This window comes from Polyergus mexicanus, unplaced genomic scaffold (assembly GCF_030449975.1).
Source record: "Polyergus mexicanus isolate NDT 795.1 unplaced genomic scaffold, iyPolMexi1.0 SCAF_6, whole genome shotgun sequence".
Taxonomy (NCBI): Eukaryota; Metazoa; Arthropoda; class Insecta; order Hymenoptera; family Formicidae; genus Polyergus; species Polyergus mexicanus.
This window is the reverse complement of record NW_027223326.1, coordinates 6,755,912-6,777,169: the sequence shown is the minus strand read 5'-3', so window position 1 is coordinate 6,777,169 and position 21,258 is coordinate 6,755,912. Positions and strand designations below refer to the sequence as shown.

Genomic DNA, 21,258 nt, shown 5'->3' with positions numbered 1-21,258 from the left:
GTATTTTATTATTGTTACATACACTGATTTGTTCTTATTAAATTTTCCTATCATCATGTAGCCTAAGTTTTCTCTTTTATGCCATTTCTGATAATTCTCTGTTCCTTCTTATAGAACTTCTTAATATGAATTATTCAGATATATACTATAAAATAAATAGAACAAATAAAATACAAATAAGTTTTCAAGTATATAAAACAAAGGATTAATTCATTATATGTTTAAGTTGTCATATCTTTATATAAATCATAAGACAAGTTGAAAATGTAAAGATTATGGTATCAAGAGAAAGATTAATAATTGTGTATAAATAAACTATTAAAAAGATATTTAGATTATTGATAAAAAGTTAGGTATTAATGAATAATATTGCTTTGCATAGATTTAAAAAATGATTAAAAAAAATGTATAAAAATTATTTATTAACTTTGACATAAGCCAAACTATACAAAACTTAAAGAGATAATCAAGAGATAAAAATATATTTATTCTCTAATGAACGTAATAAATATACATATTGGTACTAAATCGGAATATGTTTGTCGCATTCGCAGATTCTATTCGCCGTACTTAATTGTTATAGTTTCTTGTAAAAAAAAAGTGTTTCTATTTCAGCACCCACGCGCGCGCGACTTCTTAATTTCCTTGTTCATACGTGTATAATAAGTTATATAAATGTATTTTATAATGATACAATTTTAATTTTTTAATTCGTGCTGCTATTTAGGATTCAAAATGTTACAGGCACGTAAAGTCTCTAAATATTTTTACGTCCCGTTTAATAAGATTCACTCTTGTGCTATTATGTAATTCAATATTTTTATGATTTATCGTACCAACAAATCGTCGCATCGCTCGATATAAATGTCGTGTAAATCTCTAAAAGCCAATTTACATATGATTCTTGCACCTGAGCTGCATCTACGAGAAAAACTGCTAGCTTTTAAATATCATCGAACAATCCTCTCGGCGGAGGACCCACGCGACTTGTACTCGTGGGGAATGCCCTCGTGTTACTCAGATTGTATGAATCATTATCCTCTTGATTCTCCCCATCGTAATGATTATTCGCACCGTAACTCTCCCCGCCAAATGTCATACCGATGTAATAATCCGCAGGATCGAAATCATGCAACAGACCTGCTCTTGCCGATTCAATCGATTCATCTCGTTTTAACGGCCGTACTATAAAAAGATTTAATTATTAATAATAATATATTATATACACGATATGTATAATTTATATCATATATAACATACTACTTACACATACCAGTATCTGTGCTTTGTCGGGATGTCCTGTAACGCGATCCTGAACCCACTGAAATATTGAATCTCTCTTGCAATTCGCGTCGTCTGTATATAGAATCTTCCGCTCTTTGTCGTTTGCGTTTCTCTAGAGTAATAAGAAAATGTCATTTCCTGTTCTGTTAGAAAATTATAAACATAATTATAAAAAATATTTTCTTGATTTAATAATACCTCTTTTTATAAGCTCTCTTCCTTCATCTACGAGGTCTGTCGTGAATTCATCATCATCGAGGAATTGTTGAAAACCTAGCATGGAAAGCAGTCTACTACCTATACTAAAGTATGTCGCTAAGCAGAATGCCAGAATCGCCATAGGAAAGTACACATTAAATCCATCGGATATTATAGAGATAACATCCATATGACCCATTACCTGAGAAGAAATGAAAAAATGGTATGATAGAGAAAGAAAGTCTACAGATTATTTAAATAATATTACCTGTGTATAGTGTGTTTCCAGAATATGAGTCTTGATTATATGAGAATCCATGTGAATAAGTCCCAGGAAGTTAAGACACATGGGCGGGGTTAAACGACACAGCATCATACCGCTGAATATCAGACTATACTCGTTTGTTTGATGGTGAGGTGCCAAGTAATAGAGATTCAATACTCGGATCTTTAAGACGGTAGAATAAGCGCAGTAGCAAAGATATGCGATAATCAATGTAGATAGTACCTGAAAATCAAATATATAGACGCGATAATAAATGGCAAGATATATATGTGAAATATTAAATACAAATTATTTTACCTCTATGGTAAAATAATCGTAGTTTCTTTTTGCTAAATTCAGAAATTGAGCAAATAACGATAACACAGGAGACTTGTTGAAGAATGTTACTTCTGACCATACGACAGCTACTGACAAACAGCCAGCGCAAATAGCAGCTATCTTCAAGACATAATCCTTCACGATACATTTCCAGTACCATTCTGAAAAATAAATTGTAAAATCATAAAATCAAAAACTGCAAACTATATTAAATTATTAAAAAAAACAAAGCTGTTATACTTACCAACAACAGGATTGTAAATAATACGAAATGGAAGCGACCGATGTGTAGGAAAAGACTGTTTAAATCTTTTATCATGACTCACTTGATTTTTCGCTACATCTTCCAAATCAAAGATCTTGTCCACTAAAATACCCCATTGAGTCTCTATACGTTGTAAAGTCTGCAACGCTTTTATGGTCTAAAACAAAAAACGATAGTAATATGTTAGAAATATAAATGTGTTGTGATATTATAACATGTATTTGCTGCAATATGAACCTGTCTATGTAACCGAATTAGAGATTTTTCAGTGGGTGTATCTGTTGGGGTATCATCTGGCAGTTGTCTTCTATTCATTCTATCTTTCAATTCTGCGGGTATCTTTTGAAAAATAGTTTCCAAGTTACAATGGAACGGATGACCAGGCCCAATAGATACTGTTGCAATTTGTAGTGACTAAAATGGCATTTTTTTATTCATTACACAAAATTTTGCAGAATTCTCACATTACAAATGCATTTTGTAAATAATATTATCCTGTATACCTCAAGTATATCATCTACTGTTTCTTCCGCTTCGCATTTGTCTAAGCTTAATTTCGCTACCTTGAAATAGCTATAATTTAAAGTATATCCAGGTTTGCAGCCATTCCATAATCCTCGAGGTACCTCTACAAGGGCATATCCAAGTAATAAAACCAATAAAAATAAGCCCCATGTGTTGGACGCAGATGATGCTATGGCTTTCAATTTTTGCCTGAAAGAACAAAAATATCCTAATTTTTATTTTTGTACACTAAGCACATATATATATATTAACAATGTTTTAAACTTTACACATATTTGTCTATATTATAATATAAATATCTTTCATTTTAATACACTTATTATAAACTAGTAAAACTCACCCATCAAGATCTAAGCCTGGCTTTAATGCAATGTATATTAAAAGTATGCCGCATATAAACAAATAACTGCCATAATATATAGCATTATCTATTAAAGCAGATTTTAGTTTTCCGCGTACGGTGAAGTCTCCTGCTTTTATATAAGATTGCATCAATGGGAGTATCAACCATGTTAGGCATTGTGACGTCCAGTAGACTATCCTCCACAGATTCGGAAATACATTATCTGGCACATTCGGCCAAGGTTCTTTACATGTGACAAATGATACAGAGGTAGTATTATCGACATTTTTAGTATTGTTGTGTATATTCTGCTCTACACACTGTCTGAATACAGTCTGCACAAATGAAATATTACTTTACTATTTTACCATTATTCCAGAGAAAAGCTGTATTCTCCAAAAAAAAAAAAATTGTACAAATTTGTGTGTGTATTATATATATTGAATTATATAATTACCGAAGAGACATCCAAAGGTAATATGAAGATTATTAATAGAGAAAAATACCAAGCTATCAATACAGAGACAGTGACTATAATGTGATGGCGAAACACGTTTCCATATTTGAAAAGCAAAGTTGCAGCCAGCAAAAATGCCACTATGATCTCCGTCAGAAATGCACCGAGTACCATCTTGCCTTTTATCTCACGCGACAGTGATATCTAATGAATTCTACAAGTTTTCGAACTATCGCTGATATACTTATGCATTTATATTGGGACTGGTTTCTGCTTCTTGTGCTTCTCTGACTTTGATTTCTGCATCCCTTTGCATTTTCTCAAGTTTTTCTAAAGTGACCGATTTTAATGGAATCAATTTCGGTTTACAGAGTATATAATCCAACGTGTCCTCCTGATATAATAGACCTTGTCTTGGAAGGACTATGTCGCACTGTTCGACTTGATTGTCTGTAGACTCTGACATCTTTGGTCGATCCGCGACGTCTCAGTGAATTGATAACATCTTCATTGCGATACCTGATGGCAGAGAAATATCATGATATAATCTCACTCGTGCTAGTATAATTTTCCTTCAAAGAAAAAATAATTGTAAAATATAAAATAAATTCTATTTGATGATATCACATTTTTATAATGTGAAAAATGAACGATATCAATTGTAATACACAAGGAAAAGTTACGTACATTTAATCAAAACACCAAATTATATTTATTTCAATTGTGACAGAGAGACATCGAGGGAACAAGGTACGTAAATGGAATTTAAGTTAAGAGACATCAACATCCTTGTGCATATATTTAATCTGACACAATTGATAAAATGCTTAGCAATTGTCGCTCGTTGAAGCTAATTTCCTCCTCGCGTGTTCTTATCGTCAAACAGCTCGAAGTATAATTCTGTTGGGTAATAATATAAGACACGCACGTGACACTCGGATCGCAGCTGGTTGTCGTATTCGCGTGAATCCCTTCTGACAGATCCAGACAGACGGGGAGCAGATCTTTACGGAATCGTGAATCGCCATGGACTTGCATTTACTGCTATCAAGGCACACACGGAGGTCGCGAAGCAACAGTGAAATTAAAAACTAAAAAATCGGCAACGATTGTAGGTAAATCGTTATCTACAGTCGTACAAGTTAATAACCAGAGATAATTTATCATCTTATACTGCTCCGATATTCGTTGAGCATCCAACACACAAATATTCCGTTTATATATTGATTGACACTGATAAAACCTGAGATCTTTTTAATATCTTTTATATTCAAAGTAAAATAAATGTGCAATGTGGGAGAAAACAAAAACTCTGAAAATGTAAAAAATAAGTTTTAAAAAGACTGGAATACAAAGAGAAAAATAAAAAATATTAAAATACATTTAAAAAAAATATATATATATATTAAAATACATTTTAAAAAAATAAGATATTAAAAAACATTTTTTAAAAATTACATTAAAAATATTTTATTTAAAAAAAAAAAAAAAATATTAAAAGATATTAAAATACATTTTCAAAAAATAAAATATTAAAAAATATTAAAAAAAAAATAAAACATTAAAGATACATATATTTTATTTAAAAAAATAAAATATTAAAAAATATTAAAATAAATTTGTAAAGAATAAAATATTAAAAAAATATTGAAATACATTTTTAAAAAATGAAATATTTAAAAGTATTAAAAAAAAAACATCAAAAAAAAATAAAATATATTCTGCATTTTAATATTTAAAAAATATTAAGATGTAAAATATAGTATTTTTTGAATCTGGAAAATCAAACAATGAAATAAAATCGCGAAAAGCGACGAAATATTCCATGCGTAAAATTGTCATAATCTCTCCTGATCTATCTCGAGTGCATCTATATGTAATGGCAAGTCCATGACGATAGAAAGTCCAGCTAAAATGAAAAAAAAAAAAAAAAAAAAAAAAACTATTGAGAAGTGACGTAAATTGTGAATCGCGCGTAAATTCGCGCGAAACATATAAAAATTTGAGAATATCTTGATCGTTGGAATGTTCACCGACGACTGGTATGTATATATTTGAAATTTTTTATTATGCCATCTAAGTATAAATAAGAGCGAGAGCAACGCTGATTCGGCGTATTACTTATATATATAAGTGACGATACACAGAACAGAACAGAGATGTGCTGACATTCTCCATACATAAACAAAAAGCATCGTGCCTCGGTGAAGTAACGGATTGATAAGGGTTCTATCTCTGGAAGTGATGACAGTCGTGCATTCGTCGAGTAAAGAGGGATCTTTCTGCATTTTTTCTTTATATTTATTTTTGCCACTTAAATGCATATTATTATGTATGAATATTTTGATTTATATATATATATACAGAGTTGGGAACGTTACTCCATAAAAGTAACGCGTTATTGTTACCGTTACTTGGAAAGTAACTTCGTTAGTAAGTTCGTTACTTTTTCGTTATGTTTTTGTTTCTTGTAATGCTAAAATAAAAGCTATTAGATTATAAAATTATTTAATAATCAATATTAAATGTAATAATCTATCCCATACAGCACCGCAAGATTGCAACAACATTGCAACAACATTTTTCTGCAAGATAGCAATATATTGCAGCAACATTGCGAAATGTTGCTGCAACGTTGTTATGATATTACAGCAACGGTAAAATGTCCGCCTACAGAAATATTGCAATATAATATTGCAGCAACATAGCAATATAATATATATGCAATAATGCTTTATGTATATTTATCGACATAATATTCTTAACATGTAAAAAAAATAATAAGAAATTAGGAATATAAGAGTCAGCATCTAGTGTGTATATAGATTTTCTGTATTATAATAATAACGAAATTATAAAATGTAAATTTTTGGTTACACATTCGACTTCCTTCAGTGACAGAGAGTATCTAAGAGAAATAAGAAAAAACTCAATTTGCAATTGTATAAATTTGCAATCTCTTTGTATCCGAAATATTCAGATATCCGAATGCAAAAAGATTGTGGTGGATTTACGCATACAATGAGTTTTTTCACATCTCTCTCGTCTTTATAGAATCTCAAAATTTATTTATTAAAATTTGAAGTATCTTTTTGCATATTAGAAAATTATTATCAAATTTTTTATTTTATATAAGAATGGAAACTATTAAAAGAATTCTTAGTCCAATGTCTGAGCCCCTGTATTGGAGTCATATCATACGACTTAAATTAACAAAAATAGTTATTATATTTTTTTAATCTCATTAGCCGCTCTTTGTAAACTTTATATAATCACCGTGATTAAAAATTAAATGCGAAATAAATAGCGCAACATGCGCCGCATAGCGGTAAACAAATGAACTAGCGATTATTGAATACTTTTTTTGGAATATTTTCGTAATGTTGTTGTAACATTGCTGTAGTTATATTGTAAAATAATGTCTTTGCAATATTTCTGCAACATTAAACTGCAATATGCAATATTGCAATGTTGCAGCAATGTTGTTGCTAGCTTTAGTGTTGTATGGGATGTTACAATTAAAAACTCTAAATTAGTCTCTATATAGCAAGCGTTTTTTATATTAAACTTATTTAATGATTCTAATTTTTTATGTTAATATCTTTACTTTTCAATACGCTTATCTTTATAGGAATTTAAATTATAATTTACAAATTTCAATTTTGTCGAAAATTTTTATCAAACATTGTTTTTAAATATTGATAAGAGAAATATTGATATTATTAAGAGTGTATTCCAATATTCACTATCAGTATTGTAAAATCTATAATTTACATTACTATAAATTTTCAGTACTGGCAGTGACTATCAGAATGCAGCCTATGATAGAAGGCTACAAAATATTTTTCAAAAAATACATCTATTGAATAGATATAAGATAATAAAGAACCAAAAAATAACGATAAAAGTATAACAGCTAATTCGTTACCGTTACTGTAAAAATGTAACGTTACCGTTACCGTTACAAACAGAAAAAAGTAACGATTGTTACCGAAAAAAAAGTAACTGTAACGGTAACAACGTTACAAGTAACGCGTTACTTCCCAACTCTGTATATATATATATATATATATATATATATATATATTCTCAAGAGCTGTTAAAATTGTTTCTTTTTTTCTGAGTGATTTATTTCATAGATTTTGAAATCATCATATTATAGTATATATGTTCAGATTCAAAATGCTAGTACTATATTTCACATATTTTGACACAGAGTACATTAATTTCAAAAGTAATATATTTTATATGCGTTAAATCATCGTTCATATCATATACATTATTCAGTAGAAAAAATAAAAATTATCACGTATCTTAATTAATATTATAATAAAACCGAAATGTTTTCATCGCGTTAAAAAATAAGTAAAATATATATATATATATATATATATATATATATATATATATATATATAATCTATAACATAAATTCTTATTTTTCATACAAAAAATTTGTCACTCGATGAAGTATATATGTATTTCATACGATTATATTTCATAATACATGAAAGAAAAATGCAAAAGAGAATATGCAGAAAGAAGAGAGAGAGAGAGAGAGAGAGAGAGAGAGAGAGAGAGAGAGAGAGAGAGAAGAAACTATATACGATTTTGGGTAAAAAAAGCAAGTATTTCTTTTTTATTTAACGTAAAAGACTCGAATATTGACCGATATCTATAATTTTGATATCGCTATCACATTTTGTCGAATCTTTAAACATATCATGATTTTTCAAATTTCAAATCGTATTTATACTTGACATAGAATTCGGCTTATCAGTGCGCTGACATGCGCCGTAGATGCTGTAAAGAAAAGTTCAAACATACGTACATGTATACTATATAAACGAATCTGAATCACTTGTTGAAATATATACATAATCATGTATATATTTTAATAAATATACTGCACCAATCCCCGTGTATATTTTATCTTACGTTATATTTTTCCGTATCTAACGTTTATTAAAATTTACATCGCCGTTCGTAAAGCGCGCGCGCACGCGCGCGCCGTACCACGTGACACGTGACAGCAGTAGGTACCAATCTACGAGACGAAAAATTCGTCGAGGCTACAATTACACTTCTCGCGAATCGTTTCTCTCCTTTCTCTCTCCCACGCTCACGTGTACATTGGAAGCTGTTCAGCAAAAAACACACATAAACACAGTATCATATGATCAGTTGTCAAATGAAAAAACTTTAGAGTCTTCCAAAAATTCTCTCCATTTAATAACCCATTGTGTCTATTTGTGTTTTCTCTGCTGAAAAGCTCCCGTTTCAATCATACCATCTCGCTTTTAAGTGCAAGAGAGATGCAAGAAGGTGCAACAAACTTCAAGCAGACTTCAAATCCGAGCGAGCGCGCGCGCGCGCGCGCACGTGACTCTTCCTGTCACCACCACCACCGCTAGTACCATCACCGCCACCACCACCACCATCACCGTCGCAGCATCCCTCCACGAGCTGCCGCCGCGGCTTCAAAACCTGTCGGTCTGCATTCCAGTGCCGCCGCCGGTGAAGCCGCCAGTTCGGCCGCAGAGCGGCCTCGTCGTCGTCGTCTCGTCGTTGTTCATCCTCATTGTTTCTGCGCGTCGTCCGGACCTGAACGACGGTTGCTCGGAACGCGTCGTCGTATTTCGAAAAAGCGCGAACGAACGGCGAACATGAAGTAAGAAGACGAAAAGCGAGTTACGAGGAAGAAGAAGCGAACGAGGGGACCGGCGGGGGGGAGGAGGGGGCGACCCCGTGTGACCGACCACAAAGAGGAACGGCGTAGCCGGGCCGCATCTCGCCCCGGGATCGACCTTTTTTTTTTTTTCTTTTTTCCTCTTCCCTCGCCTCGAGAGAGGAGCGACCACGACGTACGATATTGTGCCCATTCCGAATTATACGCTCGCGAGGAATATACGACGCGGGACGACGCGATCCCTCTTCTTCTCGGCGTCGACTCGTGCTTGGCTCGAATCGAGAGGAGAGAAAAAAAAAGGGTAAGCGAAAAAGATGCGTCTCGATCTGTGCGAGCGTGATCTCGGCACGATATCGGATCGATTTTATGTCCGATCTCGAGTCCGATGCACTCATCTTCTCTTCACTTTTTTTTTTTTCCCCCCCCTTGTTAAGTACCCGCCGTTCAAGATCCTCGCGTGAATGTCGTCCAATTGTATATCGAGGCATCCGGAGAGAAACGGTACTCGATCATGATTTATATACAAGAGAGAACTTGATCGATTGAATTATTGATCGTTGATTATATTCGAAAATTAGATCATGATTTGAGATTCTAGTTTCTTTCTCATTGTGTTTTTTATTCTCTGCATTTAAAATAGATACCTTCATCTGCGCTTTCTACGTTTAAAATATAATAGGTAGGTATAGAGAGAGGGAGAGACAGAGAGAGAGAGAGAGAGAGAGAGAAGAAACAAGATATAGTAGGCACAATTAAAATAGACGGAATTAGATTATTTTAATAAATGAATGCGATCTCTTGTATATCTCTCAGATTTCTCTCTGAATTCTACTCCCATCTTTTTCTAGAGATCTAATATAAAACGAGAAAGAATAGTTTAATTATAATTTAAGTTGTTTAATACCCATACAGCACTAAAGCTTGCAACAACATTGCTGCAACATTGTAATATTGCATATTGCAGTTTAATGTTGCAGAAATATTGCAAAGACATTATTTTACAATATAACTACAGCAATGTTACAACAACATTACGAAAATATTCCAAAAAAAGTATTCAATAATCGCTAGTTCATTTGTTTACCGCTATGCGGCGCATGGTGCACTATTTATTTCGCATTAAATTTTTAATCACGGTGATTATATAAAGTTTACAAAGAGCGGCTAGTAAGATTAAAAAGATATAATAACTATTTAAGTCGTATGATATGACCCCAATACAGGGGCTCAAACATTGGTCTAAGAATTCTTTTGATAGTTTCCATTCTTATATAAAATCAAAAATTTGATAATAATTTTCTAATATGCAAGATACTTCAGATTTTAATAAATAAATTTTAAGATTATATAAAGACAAGAGAGATGTGAAAAAACTCGTTGTATGCGTAAATTTACCACAATCTTTTTGCATCCGGATATCTTAATATTTCGGATACAAAGAAATTGTAAATTTACACAATTGCAAATTGAGTTTTTTCTTATTTCTCTTAGATATTCTCTGTCACTGAAGGAAGTCGAATGTGTACTGAAGAATTTACATTTTATAATTTCGTTATTATTATAATACAGAAAATCTATATACACGCTAGATCCTGACTCTTATAGGCCTAATTTCTTATTATTTTTTTCATATGTTAAGGATATTATGTCGATAAATATACATAAAGCATTATTGCATATATATTATATTGTTATGTTGTGTGCTGCAATATTATATTGCAATATTTCTGTAGGCGGACATTTTACTGTTGCTGCAATATCATAACAACATTGCAGCAACATTTCACAATGTTTCTGCAATATTGCAATCTTGCAGAAAAATGTTGCTGCAATGTTATTGCAATATTGCAATCTTGCAGAAAAATGTTGCTGCAATGTTATTGCAATATCGCAATCTTGCAGAAAAATGTTGCTGCAATGTTATTGCAATCTTGCGGTGCTGTATGGGTAGTTTAATTAAAAAATCTGAATTTAACAGTTTAATTAAAATTCTACGTCGAGATTTTCTTTTAATAAATCTATCATTAATAAAGTTTGTCTTTTATATATTCTAGAAGTTTAAAACAAAATTCATATATATATATATATATATATTTTCACGCTTTGGGAGAGTGAAGGAAGAAGGAAAGCAAGGAGGAAAAAAAACAGGTGCAAAAGAGATACAGGTAGAGGAAAAGATCCGATGAAACAAGTGTATTCGGACGTTGTATGGCGAAAGGGGAATCAAGATATCATGCTAGGGGAGTGCAGGAGGAATAAAAAGAAGATCTCTCATTCGTTATCGTCGCTTCACCAGCATCCGCTCCTCGTAATCCCCGGCGTTCCTTTTTAAATCTCACCTGTATGCGATCCAAATCTCTCGTCCTCACAGTGTGCTGCCGCATCGCCTTCATCACTAATCCCTTAAATGCAAATTGTCAAACTGTCGATACATAGAAACTAATAATAAACCCGAAATTGCTAATTTTTTTCGTATATATCAAGCAGTGCATCTCAAAAAGTGCAATTCCATCCTCTACTATCATTATCGAGATAAAAACGCGTAGTAAAACCAACATGTAACATTTTTAATTCAATTGCCTGATATAAAGAAAAAAGATTTCGGGTATTAAAAATATAGGGCACAGTGTCTACTCCCTGGAAAATAAATTGTAAATTATGTTGTGAATTATTTAAAATATATTGTAAATATGTATCTATCTTATATATATTCAATGTCTTAACAAAATATTGAATATGCAGTACATACTTTTTATTTTTATTTTTAATGATAAAATATGAAAATCTTATGCTGATTAAAAATTTTATCATGACAAAAGCTATTCAGTTTTTTTTTTTTCCACTACATTTGTAAATCTTGAAGCACTTGAAATTTAAGTCGCTTTATGTTTTTTTGTTTATATAAATGAAAAACGCGTACAACACAAAAAACTTATTTTAGGAAATTATACCAAAAAATCTTTAAAATATTTTCTTTTTCCCTAGAATTTTAAAACAAAAATACCTGGAAGATCAGAGAAATTTCTTTACAAGATTTGAGTAGACACCCTGTAAAGAGATAATTTGCACCAAAAAATCTTCAAAATATTTTCTTTTTACCTGGATTTTTAAACAAGAATATCTGAAAGATCAGAGAATGTCTTTACAAGATTTGAATAGACATCCTGTAAAGAGATAATTTATCCAAATCGACATAGATGAATGATTTTTCCACTTTGCTTACAAATTTTAGGCGATACAAAATTGATAAATAATTTTTACATCCCCTGTTTAATGGCATTGTAATTAAATGCATTTTTTCATTTACTTTTTAAATTTTCTCCTCATTTTCAGAATCCCTTTTATCCGTTAACGAGCTGGAGAATTCGTCCTTTTGTTCTCATCGCAATCACACGATCCTCGATCCCATAAATGCATCATGCGAGAAAGACGATCCTTCGCTGGAATACTAATGACACACCGATAGTCATTTATGGCACGGCCACGCATTCCGCGTAGAACGGGAAGGAGTCTATTGTCAGATGGATTGGAGCATTTTCGGCGGAAGAGGTCATTTTTTCATTGCGAGAATTTTTAAAAGTTTTCCTCCTCGCGAGATAAGTGCCGGCGCGCGCACAGCTCCACTTTCTCCTCATCTCCTTTCATCTATCCTTTTTGGAGTACGTAAGAACATCAAATTAAATATTCAAGACGGTCTGTTCCTACTGATTAAAGATTTAAATAAAAATTTGTGCATTAATTCCGCAATATCTCTCTAATAAAAGTATTGTGTAAAGTAATTTGCATCATTTAATATTTGAAGATTATATATCGGAGATTAATGTAAATTACAAAAATTCTATTAATTATTATTGTGACAATTTGAATTGATTTCTATCACATTCTATATTTAAAATCTTTCTTTCTAATCGCATAAATCAAAATTTTGCAGTGATTTTATCAGACACGCCTATGTAACGCCGACGACGATTGAATCGTTAATACGAAAGCGCACATCGGACAGATTAGGCTTCATTGCGGTGCTACGGATAACGCGTGTAAGCGCATTGCTTGCACAGGCACGCGTGCACAGACCGAAGAGGGAAGCGGAGTGGACAACCACTGCTTTGGAATTCGGCTTCTTTATTTTTACGAGAAGTAATATCGGAGACCAGCCTCTCCTCGCGGCCCTTCTCACCTGTTACGTACCACCGCCATTATGCTACCATTTAAACAGTAGTTATAAGGAGTCTTCTCGTATGCATAAAACGCGCGACCAACTGCCACGCTCGTCGATAGTCTACACTGTGTACATTTAAAATATCCCCTCTTCTCTCATCACTGTCTTTTTCTCTTTCTCTCTTTCTTCCTCTATCTCTTTCTCTCTTTTTTCTAGTTAATTCATTCGAGATATAACTTTGGGATTGCAGGCTCGCTTTCAATTAAAATTCTCGTTATCTTGCCTTCTATCCTTCTTGAGATTTTCGTTTACATTATCGGTTGCCGACTCCTCTTCTTACCTATCCAGATACACAGGCAAGCAGCGTGTAAGAAATGTACAATTTTAGAATGTTGGAATTCATTGAAATTACGTCATATAACGCAAGAAAGTTATGAATATTTAAAATTCCACTCGCACATCACAACACACACATATGTATACATTTTCAGCTATAGATTGGACCAGAAAAACTTTGTAAATATTATAATTAATATGTTAAAATTCCTTTTTTTTTTTTCAATTGATACATTTAGAAATTCGCGGATGGGTATTTAATTGGGTGTATAAAGTCGGCAAAGTTAGTATTCGAGGCTTGTAAATTAATGTAAATTGGAAGCAGGAGAGTTAACATATTAAACACTTAATTGTTATATCGCAAATATTAACGTATAAAGTTCGTGTTCTTTTCTACGTTAACATTAAATACTCATTGATAAATCAATTTTAATCACATTTCGGAGAATATTCGGAATAATACATTAATCATTTCTACGTAGCTTGGCCGCGAACTCGAAACACGTTCTCGTTTCTGCAGGCTTTCCCGCTATCGGGGAAAATATATCGATAGTTTCGCGTGTATTAAAACGACACGTGGGTGCGTGTGTACGATCGGTGTATGAATGGATATACATATTACCTACGCGCGCTCCGTAGCATTAGCTCAACAAGAAAGAATTATTATTATTATCGTCGCTCTTTGCGGACGCGCGAATATATGGTTTTCTGATGGTCGCACGAGAGCGCAGATATCACGTGGGTGTAAAACGGTTCGCGCAATGAACGCAGCTTTCGACGCCGTATATGGATATTTTCTAGATGGCCGCACGTCACTCAGCGACTCACTTTTCTCGCTATTACCCTTCGTAAAACAAGAAACTTATATTTGATCATTTATTATTATATTCCTTGTATATAAGGTTTATTCTTTTGACTGCATATTTTAATTATAGTAAACTTATTTTCTTCTTTCTGTCTTCCTTTCTAGAGTTTGCCAAATACAGTATATGTAGTAGCTTTTTTTTTAATATGAATATGTGAAAATGTGAAAAGATTCATAATTTTTTAACAATATGTATACAGAGTGTAAAAAAATTAGACCGACAAACTTTGAAGGGAAAGAGAAAATTTCAAAATAAACATTTTTTATTAATATCGTTTTCATTATTATTAATCGAAATAATAAAAATAATTATTATTATTTATTAGTAATTAATATTAATTATTAATTAATATTCCATAATGATAATCAAATCATATGCAACTTGTCAAGACACTAAAGACCTCCACTCTATTGAAAGTTTAAATATGATATAAGACTAAAACGAAACGTCGCAGAGAGAAATATTATTAACAAAAAATATTTATTATCGAGTCCTCTATTTCCTTTCAAAGTTTGTCGGTCTAACTTTTTTTACACTCTGTATATATAATTATATGTGTATAATGTGCGTGTAAGAAAGTGTATAAAAAGTGTACAATTATATTTTCATAGATAATCATTGTTTCCAGCTTTTGGCTGACATATTATATATGAATAAATCAATAATTATTATGACCGATGAATGATCATTGTGTCATTCCATCGGCTTAATCTTTAAGGCGAAAAATGCCATGTTCTATTTTCATATGAACTCGATGTTCTAAACTTAAACGGTATGCTTGCTCGGTATTAATTTTAGTGGCTCTTCGCCGGCACTCTGCGAGCCGACGAGTATTTGCTTTCCCGCGAACGAGACCGGAAAAACAACCAATAGCACGCAACATGCTTCATTAACGGAACAATCTTCTTTCGTATTGTTTGCAGAATGTGTCAAGATGACATCTATTTTTCCTTTATGTGGCATCATCGTTATCCTACTTTACGGTCCTATCGGGTCTGTATATGGTGAGTTTCTCATTCCTTTAATATACCGTTTAATATTACAAATATTATAAAAATGTATATTAACATAAGTATGCTGATTCGGTATATATTTATAGGGGAGAGACAGGAATTGGGTATGTCCTTTACCCGACACCCGCAGCCTCTGGCCGCTCCGTTAAATGATGACGTGAATTTCGAGTGCAGTCTCAATCTCGCCGCGGAGCGTTTTGCTTGGCATCACAGACCCCTGAATTCGAACAAATGGATACCGCTGTCCCATCCCACGAACAGCAGCGGCAAAACATCGCGACACGTTGTCAATTTCGATAACGAATTAAAGGCCGGGGACTATCGTTGTATTGCGTTCTTTGGTAGCGAAAGTTCCATCCAACACTGCTTATATTTGACAAATATTTCTCATTTTTTTGTGCCTTTTTATCGAATAACTATATATGTGACAAATCATATAAAAATAAGATGTCAAAATTAACATAAGATAGCCATCATTTCTAAAATGTTTTACAAAATATATGTACATATTCTTTTTTATTTATTTGCAGGTACGAGTGGTTTAGCATCGAATCCAGCGAAATTGACACTCGCGACGATACAGAAATTCTCTGATAAAAACGATGTCTTCATTCAAGTGGCAGAAGGTAACACCGTACCCATCACGTGTCCCGTACCGTATTCCGAACCGGAAGCTATAGTGCAGTTTTACAAGAACGACGAGCTCCTCGAGAATGCAAATCTGGTGAATAGCAAGATAATGGTCATCAAGAATGTCGGATCGTCGAACAGCGGATCGTATCACTGCAGCGCGAATAATTACATAACGCAGCAGATTTTTACGAGTAACCATAAAACAATTTTGACGGTACACGCAAACACGACTTTTCAAGCGCCATATTTTATCAAGCAACCGCAGACGGAATACATAGTTCCGCGCGGCAAAAACATTACATTGGAATGTTTCGCCGCCGGTTATCCAGTGCCGCGTATCATCTGGAGCCGTTTGGGCAGCTCTCTACCGCTGAAATCGGTACAATCGTCCACCGGTCTGACGATAGTTCACGTGCAGCCGTCCGATCGCGGGGAATACGATTGCGTGTGGAGTAACGAGATCCGGCAGATCAAATCTGTGATCATCTTAAGGGTCGTAGAGCTACCGAAGGTCACGAGACAACCGAAAGCGTCCACGTTTTCCGAGGGCGGTGAATTGGAGCTCTCGTGTAGCGTGACGGGCGAGCCGGAACCTAGCATTGAGTGGTTGATCAACGGAAAATCCTTGGTATCTAACAAGAATCAGGAGACCAGAGGCTCCACTCTTCTCATATCCGAAGTTGAGAAAAAGCACGCCGGGATTGTTCAGTGCGTCGCCAGCAATGAATACGGATCGCATTCGGGATATAACTTATTGCGAGTCAATCCGAAGCAGCATGTTCTCGGTGGCACGACCGAATCGAGACCAGACTATGGAACTATATCGAGGCATAAACATACCAGGGGCGGCGGTAGACGCAGAAATAAAGAAGGAAAAAAGAAGGGCGCAGGTTATTTACTTTGTGTTATCATCGTTTCATACGTTTTCTTATCATTATCAAACGTCTGATTGAGATATCGTGAATTAAATCTCTTAGGTTTCCTTAAAACATGGACAATTTTTAAAAATTGACAGTTTTTATATATAATATAAAAAAACTATTGCATCCAATTAGAATATAATATATTAAATATATACTTTATTTATCTTCTTTTTATTTACAGCAGTTTTGGTACCTCCGAATCAGCCCAATGTCACAAGATTATCCGATGTCTCTGTCATGGTAAGATGGTCGGTGCCGGAAAACAACGGATTACCCATACAATTTTTCAAAGTTCAATATCGAGAACTCAGCCCAAAGACGAACGGCAAACAGACAAATAAATGGATGACGGCCAATTCCGAGATACCGAATCACGTGCGATCTTTTGAAGTGACCGACTTGCAGCCCAACCATACTTATCGATTTAGGATCGCCGCGGTGTACTCGAATAATGATAATAAATTGAGCACGAATTCCGTACGTTTTCATCTTAATAGGGACGCTGATATTGAGAGCAATAAAATGCCGATACCTTTATTGACTAATACCGAAGCACTGGGACCGCATCAAATATTATTAATTTGGCAAAATCCTGACAAATCGGTTAAAATTGATGGATTCTACATATATCATCGGGCTTCTACTACAGCCGGTGAATATCTTAAAACCACCGTTGAAGGAAAAGACGCCTACAATATGACCATCTCTCATTTACAATCTGAAACTGTCTACGAATTCAAGATCCAGAGTTTTTCCGTGGATGCGGCGTCAGAATTTTCCCATATATTACGTCAGAAAACTGGAAAGAGCATCGAGGAACATCCGGTTCAACAAGTGATAGCGGAAAATAAATTAAGACCGAGCGAAAATAACAAGAATGTCAGTATTCAAGTTATAATCGGTGGAGTATTCGGAGGAGCTGTCATTTTAGCTGCTCTCGCCTTTGTAGCAGGATGTTTATATAAAAGAGCAAAGTATAAACAAAATCAGGAATCGCAAAGTGAAGGTATAAGGTTTAAGGAACAATGCGCAATTCTTATAATAATATAAATTAAATAACTCTTCTTTTCTTTTAAGGTAAACCGATAACAAATGGACGAGTAACGAATGGTGGAGTTACAGATTCCAAAATTAACATTACGTCTAATCCTCTTGCCGGTCTTGATGCGTCCGAAGATATTATGCAGCCTAAGGTCAGTATTTGTAAGTAGCAACATCTGTGCACCTTTTTTTCATCGGAAGAAAGTAATGGAACTGGATTTGTTCATTCAGTACTTGGTGAGAACAATAATAAATAATAACATGTGTTAACTTTTGTTCTCTATATTTGATTTTTCCAAAATATAATTACTCATCTTGATCCAATCATTTACTTTCTTTCGGAGAGTCGGCACGATTCTAGACGAGCGCAGAAAACATGTTGATCATGATCATATAAAAAGATTCTGTTATTTAAATTATGAATTAATATAACTTGGTAAGTTATATAATTTTTTTTTTAAATTGTAGAGATTTTTTAATAGAATTTCTATTATAAAATCTTGTGCATTTATGTGTAGAACTTGACATTGATTTGCCTGCGCTCGTCTAATTGTGCAGTAAATCCGTCGTCGTTGAATTGTCGACAATATATTAAGGAGACTAGTCTCTTTTCTAGTTTTAGCGTTGGTTGCGCGCTGCTCTTTAATTCTACTGATTCTACTCGCTCTCTGCACTCTCTCTGGAGCCGCTTTTCTTTTGTTTTTCCGAACGCGACACACGCACGTTACCCCTTACACGCTCTAGATCTGAAAAGAAGCGAACGAACACACGCATGTTTCTAAATCCAGAGCGGGCAACAGTCGTCGATGGAAATGACGTCGTTTCTAAACGGCCAAAACAACAATGGCAGCAACAATGGACATAACAACGGCGACGCAGCTGGATCTGACGTAAACGTCACGCCGCATAGCGAGCCATCGTCTCTGCGCCAAGGGCCACTGCCTATCGAACAACGTTTGTGAGAATTTATTGCAGCTATGTCTCTGTCTCTTATAGACGGTAAGATTGTGTCTGGAAGATCTCGTGATCGAAAAACGGATGCCGACAATCGCATGAGCCGTTAACGAATTTTTATTTTATAATATGAAAGGAACGCAAGAGAACACACATGACTTATCTCGACGCGAGTTATATCTCGATGAGAAACTTAACTTATAGGCTGTAGTTAGCTATATTGCAATGAAGAGACTGTTGCAAGACATTTACAGGGTGTCTTTAATAAATATGCTCAAATGTATCGTCGCTGTAAATTGGGATTAATTTGGCGTTATTTTTGCGTGCAGGAAAAGAAGATGTATCATTTTACATATTCTTTGCCAAACACAACATTTTTGATGTTTAATATAATCTATTATGAAATGTAATATGTTGTAAAGAGAAATATTTTCTTTTATATCTATCATTAATCAGTATAAGATTAATTTTTCACAATAGTCGAAATAGTCCCACTTTACAGTATATAAGATTATAAAGTAAATGATCTGATTGGATGTTCTTTGTCTTTCCCTTTTTATAAAAAAAAAAAAAAAAAATTATTAAGGATCTTGTCCGTTAAGTAAGCATGAATTCAATTAATGTACCTGCAAAGTAATTGTGACTTTACTGTTACATATATTTACTTAACGGTGACAAGTTAGTGAGCACTGAACAATTTAGATTTTTATATCCCTTTTACAGGCAATTTTTAAGAAAAATTTGTAATGAAAGGTATATATTTTTGAAATACTATGCACATAGGATACATAAAATACATACAATTACATTAACAATTAATTATTCATCACAATTTATCATCAGTGAGCTCTGTTACATGTTACCCTTAATCAGGTTTAATAATTTTAAGGTTTATTAATTTCGTAGTTGTGAAACTGGTCAATCACAGCTATTCCTCTGAAGAATGGTATGACTGTGATTGGCCAGCCTTAGAACAACGGATGTTATTAAACTCGATTAGGAGTGACGTGTAAACGTAATCAGTGTTGAGAACAGAAAGTAGTGTCGACTTTATGACAGTTACTATAGAAATATATTTTTAATGGATAATGAATATAATGGTTGAGTGATATATTGTTAACATTATCATGTATGCCTGTTATTTTTATAAATGTTTCCCTAGCTGCAAAATAGAGATTGAATAATTTATTAATGTCATTCACGACTAATGCAATATTATGTCATAATATCTCTGTGACGATGATTTGTTATCAAAATTATATAATGAAATGTTGTAATGTATTGTGAGGAAAAAGTGATAAAAAATTATATCTTTGTGATTGATATTTATGTATAACAGAAAAAAAGACGAAAATTGTAAATACAAATGTGTATAAAATTTTTCTAATAAATTATTTAACGTTTGGCTTATAAAAGCACTACAATCGCGTTTGTGTGAATCGATGATAAAGCTAGTGAAAATATACATTGTACATACTAGGATAGTTTTAAACGACACGAATGAACATATATGTGCCTTACATCTTGCCTGAGAATAATAATTAATAAAAAAATTATTATTATTTATACATCTGTATACTAGTATTTTGTGTACTTAATTTTTATAAAATAAATTATATTTGAAAGAGAGAGATTTTAAAGATATATGTGTATATGTGTGTATGTATGCGTGCATATGTATATGATGAAAGCTTTGTTATGTACTTTGTGAATTTAGGATAACTATATAATCGTGCTTAATAAATATAATAATAAAATATAATTAGATAATATATTGAATAATGGATGTAATTAGATAGCTGTAACGCGTGAAAATATTGACGAGATTATTATTCAAAATTAGCAGATGAATATCAGTTTCTTTTATTACAAGAGATTTTTGTTACACAGGGTGTTTCAGATTAGATCAATGAGATTTCAGGATCTTATAGCAAATTGAATTTGGAACAAAAAAGTTTCTATAAACATA

General features: G+C 33.2%; 3 protein-coding genes across 11 annotated transcripts; 1 reads left to right on the top strand and 2 right to left on the bottom strand.

Moving 5' to 3' along the window:
• Positions 1 to 465: 465 nt before the first annotated feature.
• Positions 466 to 3,850, bottom strand: LOC138934418 (LMBR1 domain-containing protein 2 homolog). 2 transcript variants are annotated; one of them, XM_070298127.1, is made up of 10 exons: positions 3,677 to 3,850; positions 3,217 to 3,554; positions 2,855 to 3,065; positions 2,589 to 2,765; positions 2,331 to 2,508; positions 2,066 to 2,247; positions 1,751 to 1,990; positions 1,483 to 1,684; positions 1,268 to 1,396; positions 466 to 1,185 (listed from the first exon to the last, which is right to left on the bottom strand). In XM_070298127.1, exons 1-10 carry the CDS (start codon positions 3,848 to 3,850, stop codon positions 944 to 946), a joined length of 2,073 nt encoding a protein of 690 aa, XP_070154228.1. In that variant the 3' UTR covers positions 466 to 943. The 2 variants fall into 2 exon arrangements, with proteins under 2 accessions (XP_070154228.1, XP_070154229.1); XM_070298128.1 differs by having other exon boundaries at positions 1,274 to 1,396.
• A 70-nt stretch (positions 3,851 to 3,920) lies between these two features.
• Positions 3,921 to 4,722, bottom strand: Bbip1 (BBSome interacting protein 1). Of its 2 annotated transcripts, none has more exons than XM_070298130.1 (2): positions 4,364 to 4,722; positions 3,921 to 4,195 (listed from the first exon to the last, which is right to left on the bottom strand). In XM_070298130.1, exon 2 carries the CDS (start codon positions 4,140 to 4,142, stop codon positions 3,921 to 3,923), a length of 222 nt encoding a protein of 73 aa, XP_070154231.1. In that variant the 5' UTR covers positions 4,143 to 4,195; positions 4,364 to 4,722. The 2 variants fall into 2 exon arrangements, with proteins under 2 accessions (XP_070154231.1, XP_070154230.1); XM_070298129.1 differs by having other exon boundaries at positions 4,605 to 4,722.
• A 4,860-nt stretch (positions 4,723 to 9,582) lies between these two features.
• Positions 9,583 to 20,911, top strand: LOC138934160 (interference hedgehog). 7 transcript variants are annotated; one of them, XM_070297608.1, is made up of 9 exons: positions 9,607 to 9,665; positions 12,698 to 13,023; positions 13,296 to 13,543; positions 15,649 to 15,729; positions 15,825 to 16,079; positions 16,269 to 17,261; positions 17,476 to 18,300; positions 18,372 to 18,487; positions 19,124 to 20,911. In XM_070297608.1, the coding sequence occupies exons 4-9, from the start codon at positions 15,660 to 15,662 to the stop codon at positions 19,295 to 19,297; spliced, it is 2,433 nt and encodes an 810-aa protein (XP_070153709.1). In that variant the 5' UTR covers positions 9,607 to 9,665; positions 12,698 to 13,023; positions 13,296 to 13,543; positions 15,649 to 15,659; the 3' UTR covers positions 19,298 to 20,911. The 7 variants fall into 7 exon arrangements, with proteins under 7 accessions (XP_070153710.1, XP_070153708.1, XP_070153713.1 ...); XM_070297609.1 differs by lacking the exons at positions 12,698 to 13,023; positions 13,296 to 13,543 and having other exon boundaries at positions 9,583 to 9,665; positions 17,479 to 18,300; XM_070297607.1 differs by lacking the exons at positions 12,698 to 13,023; positions 13,296 to 13,543 and having other exon boundaries at positions 9,583 to 9,665.
• The last annotated feature ends 347 nt before the right edge of the window (positions 20,912 to 21,258 follow it).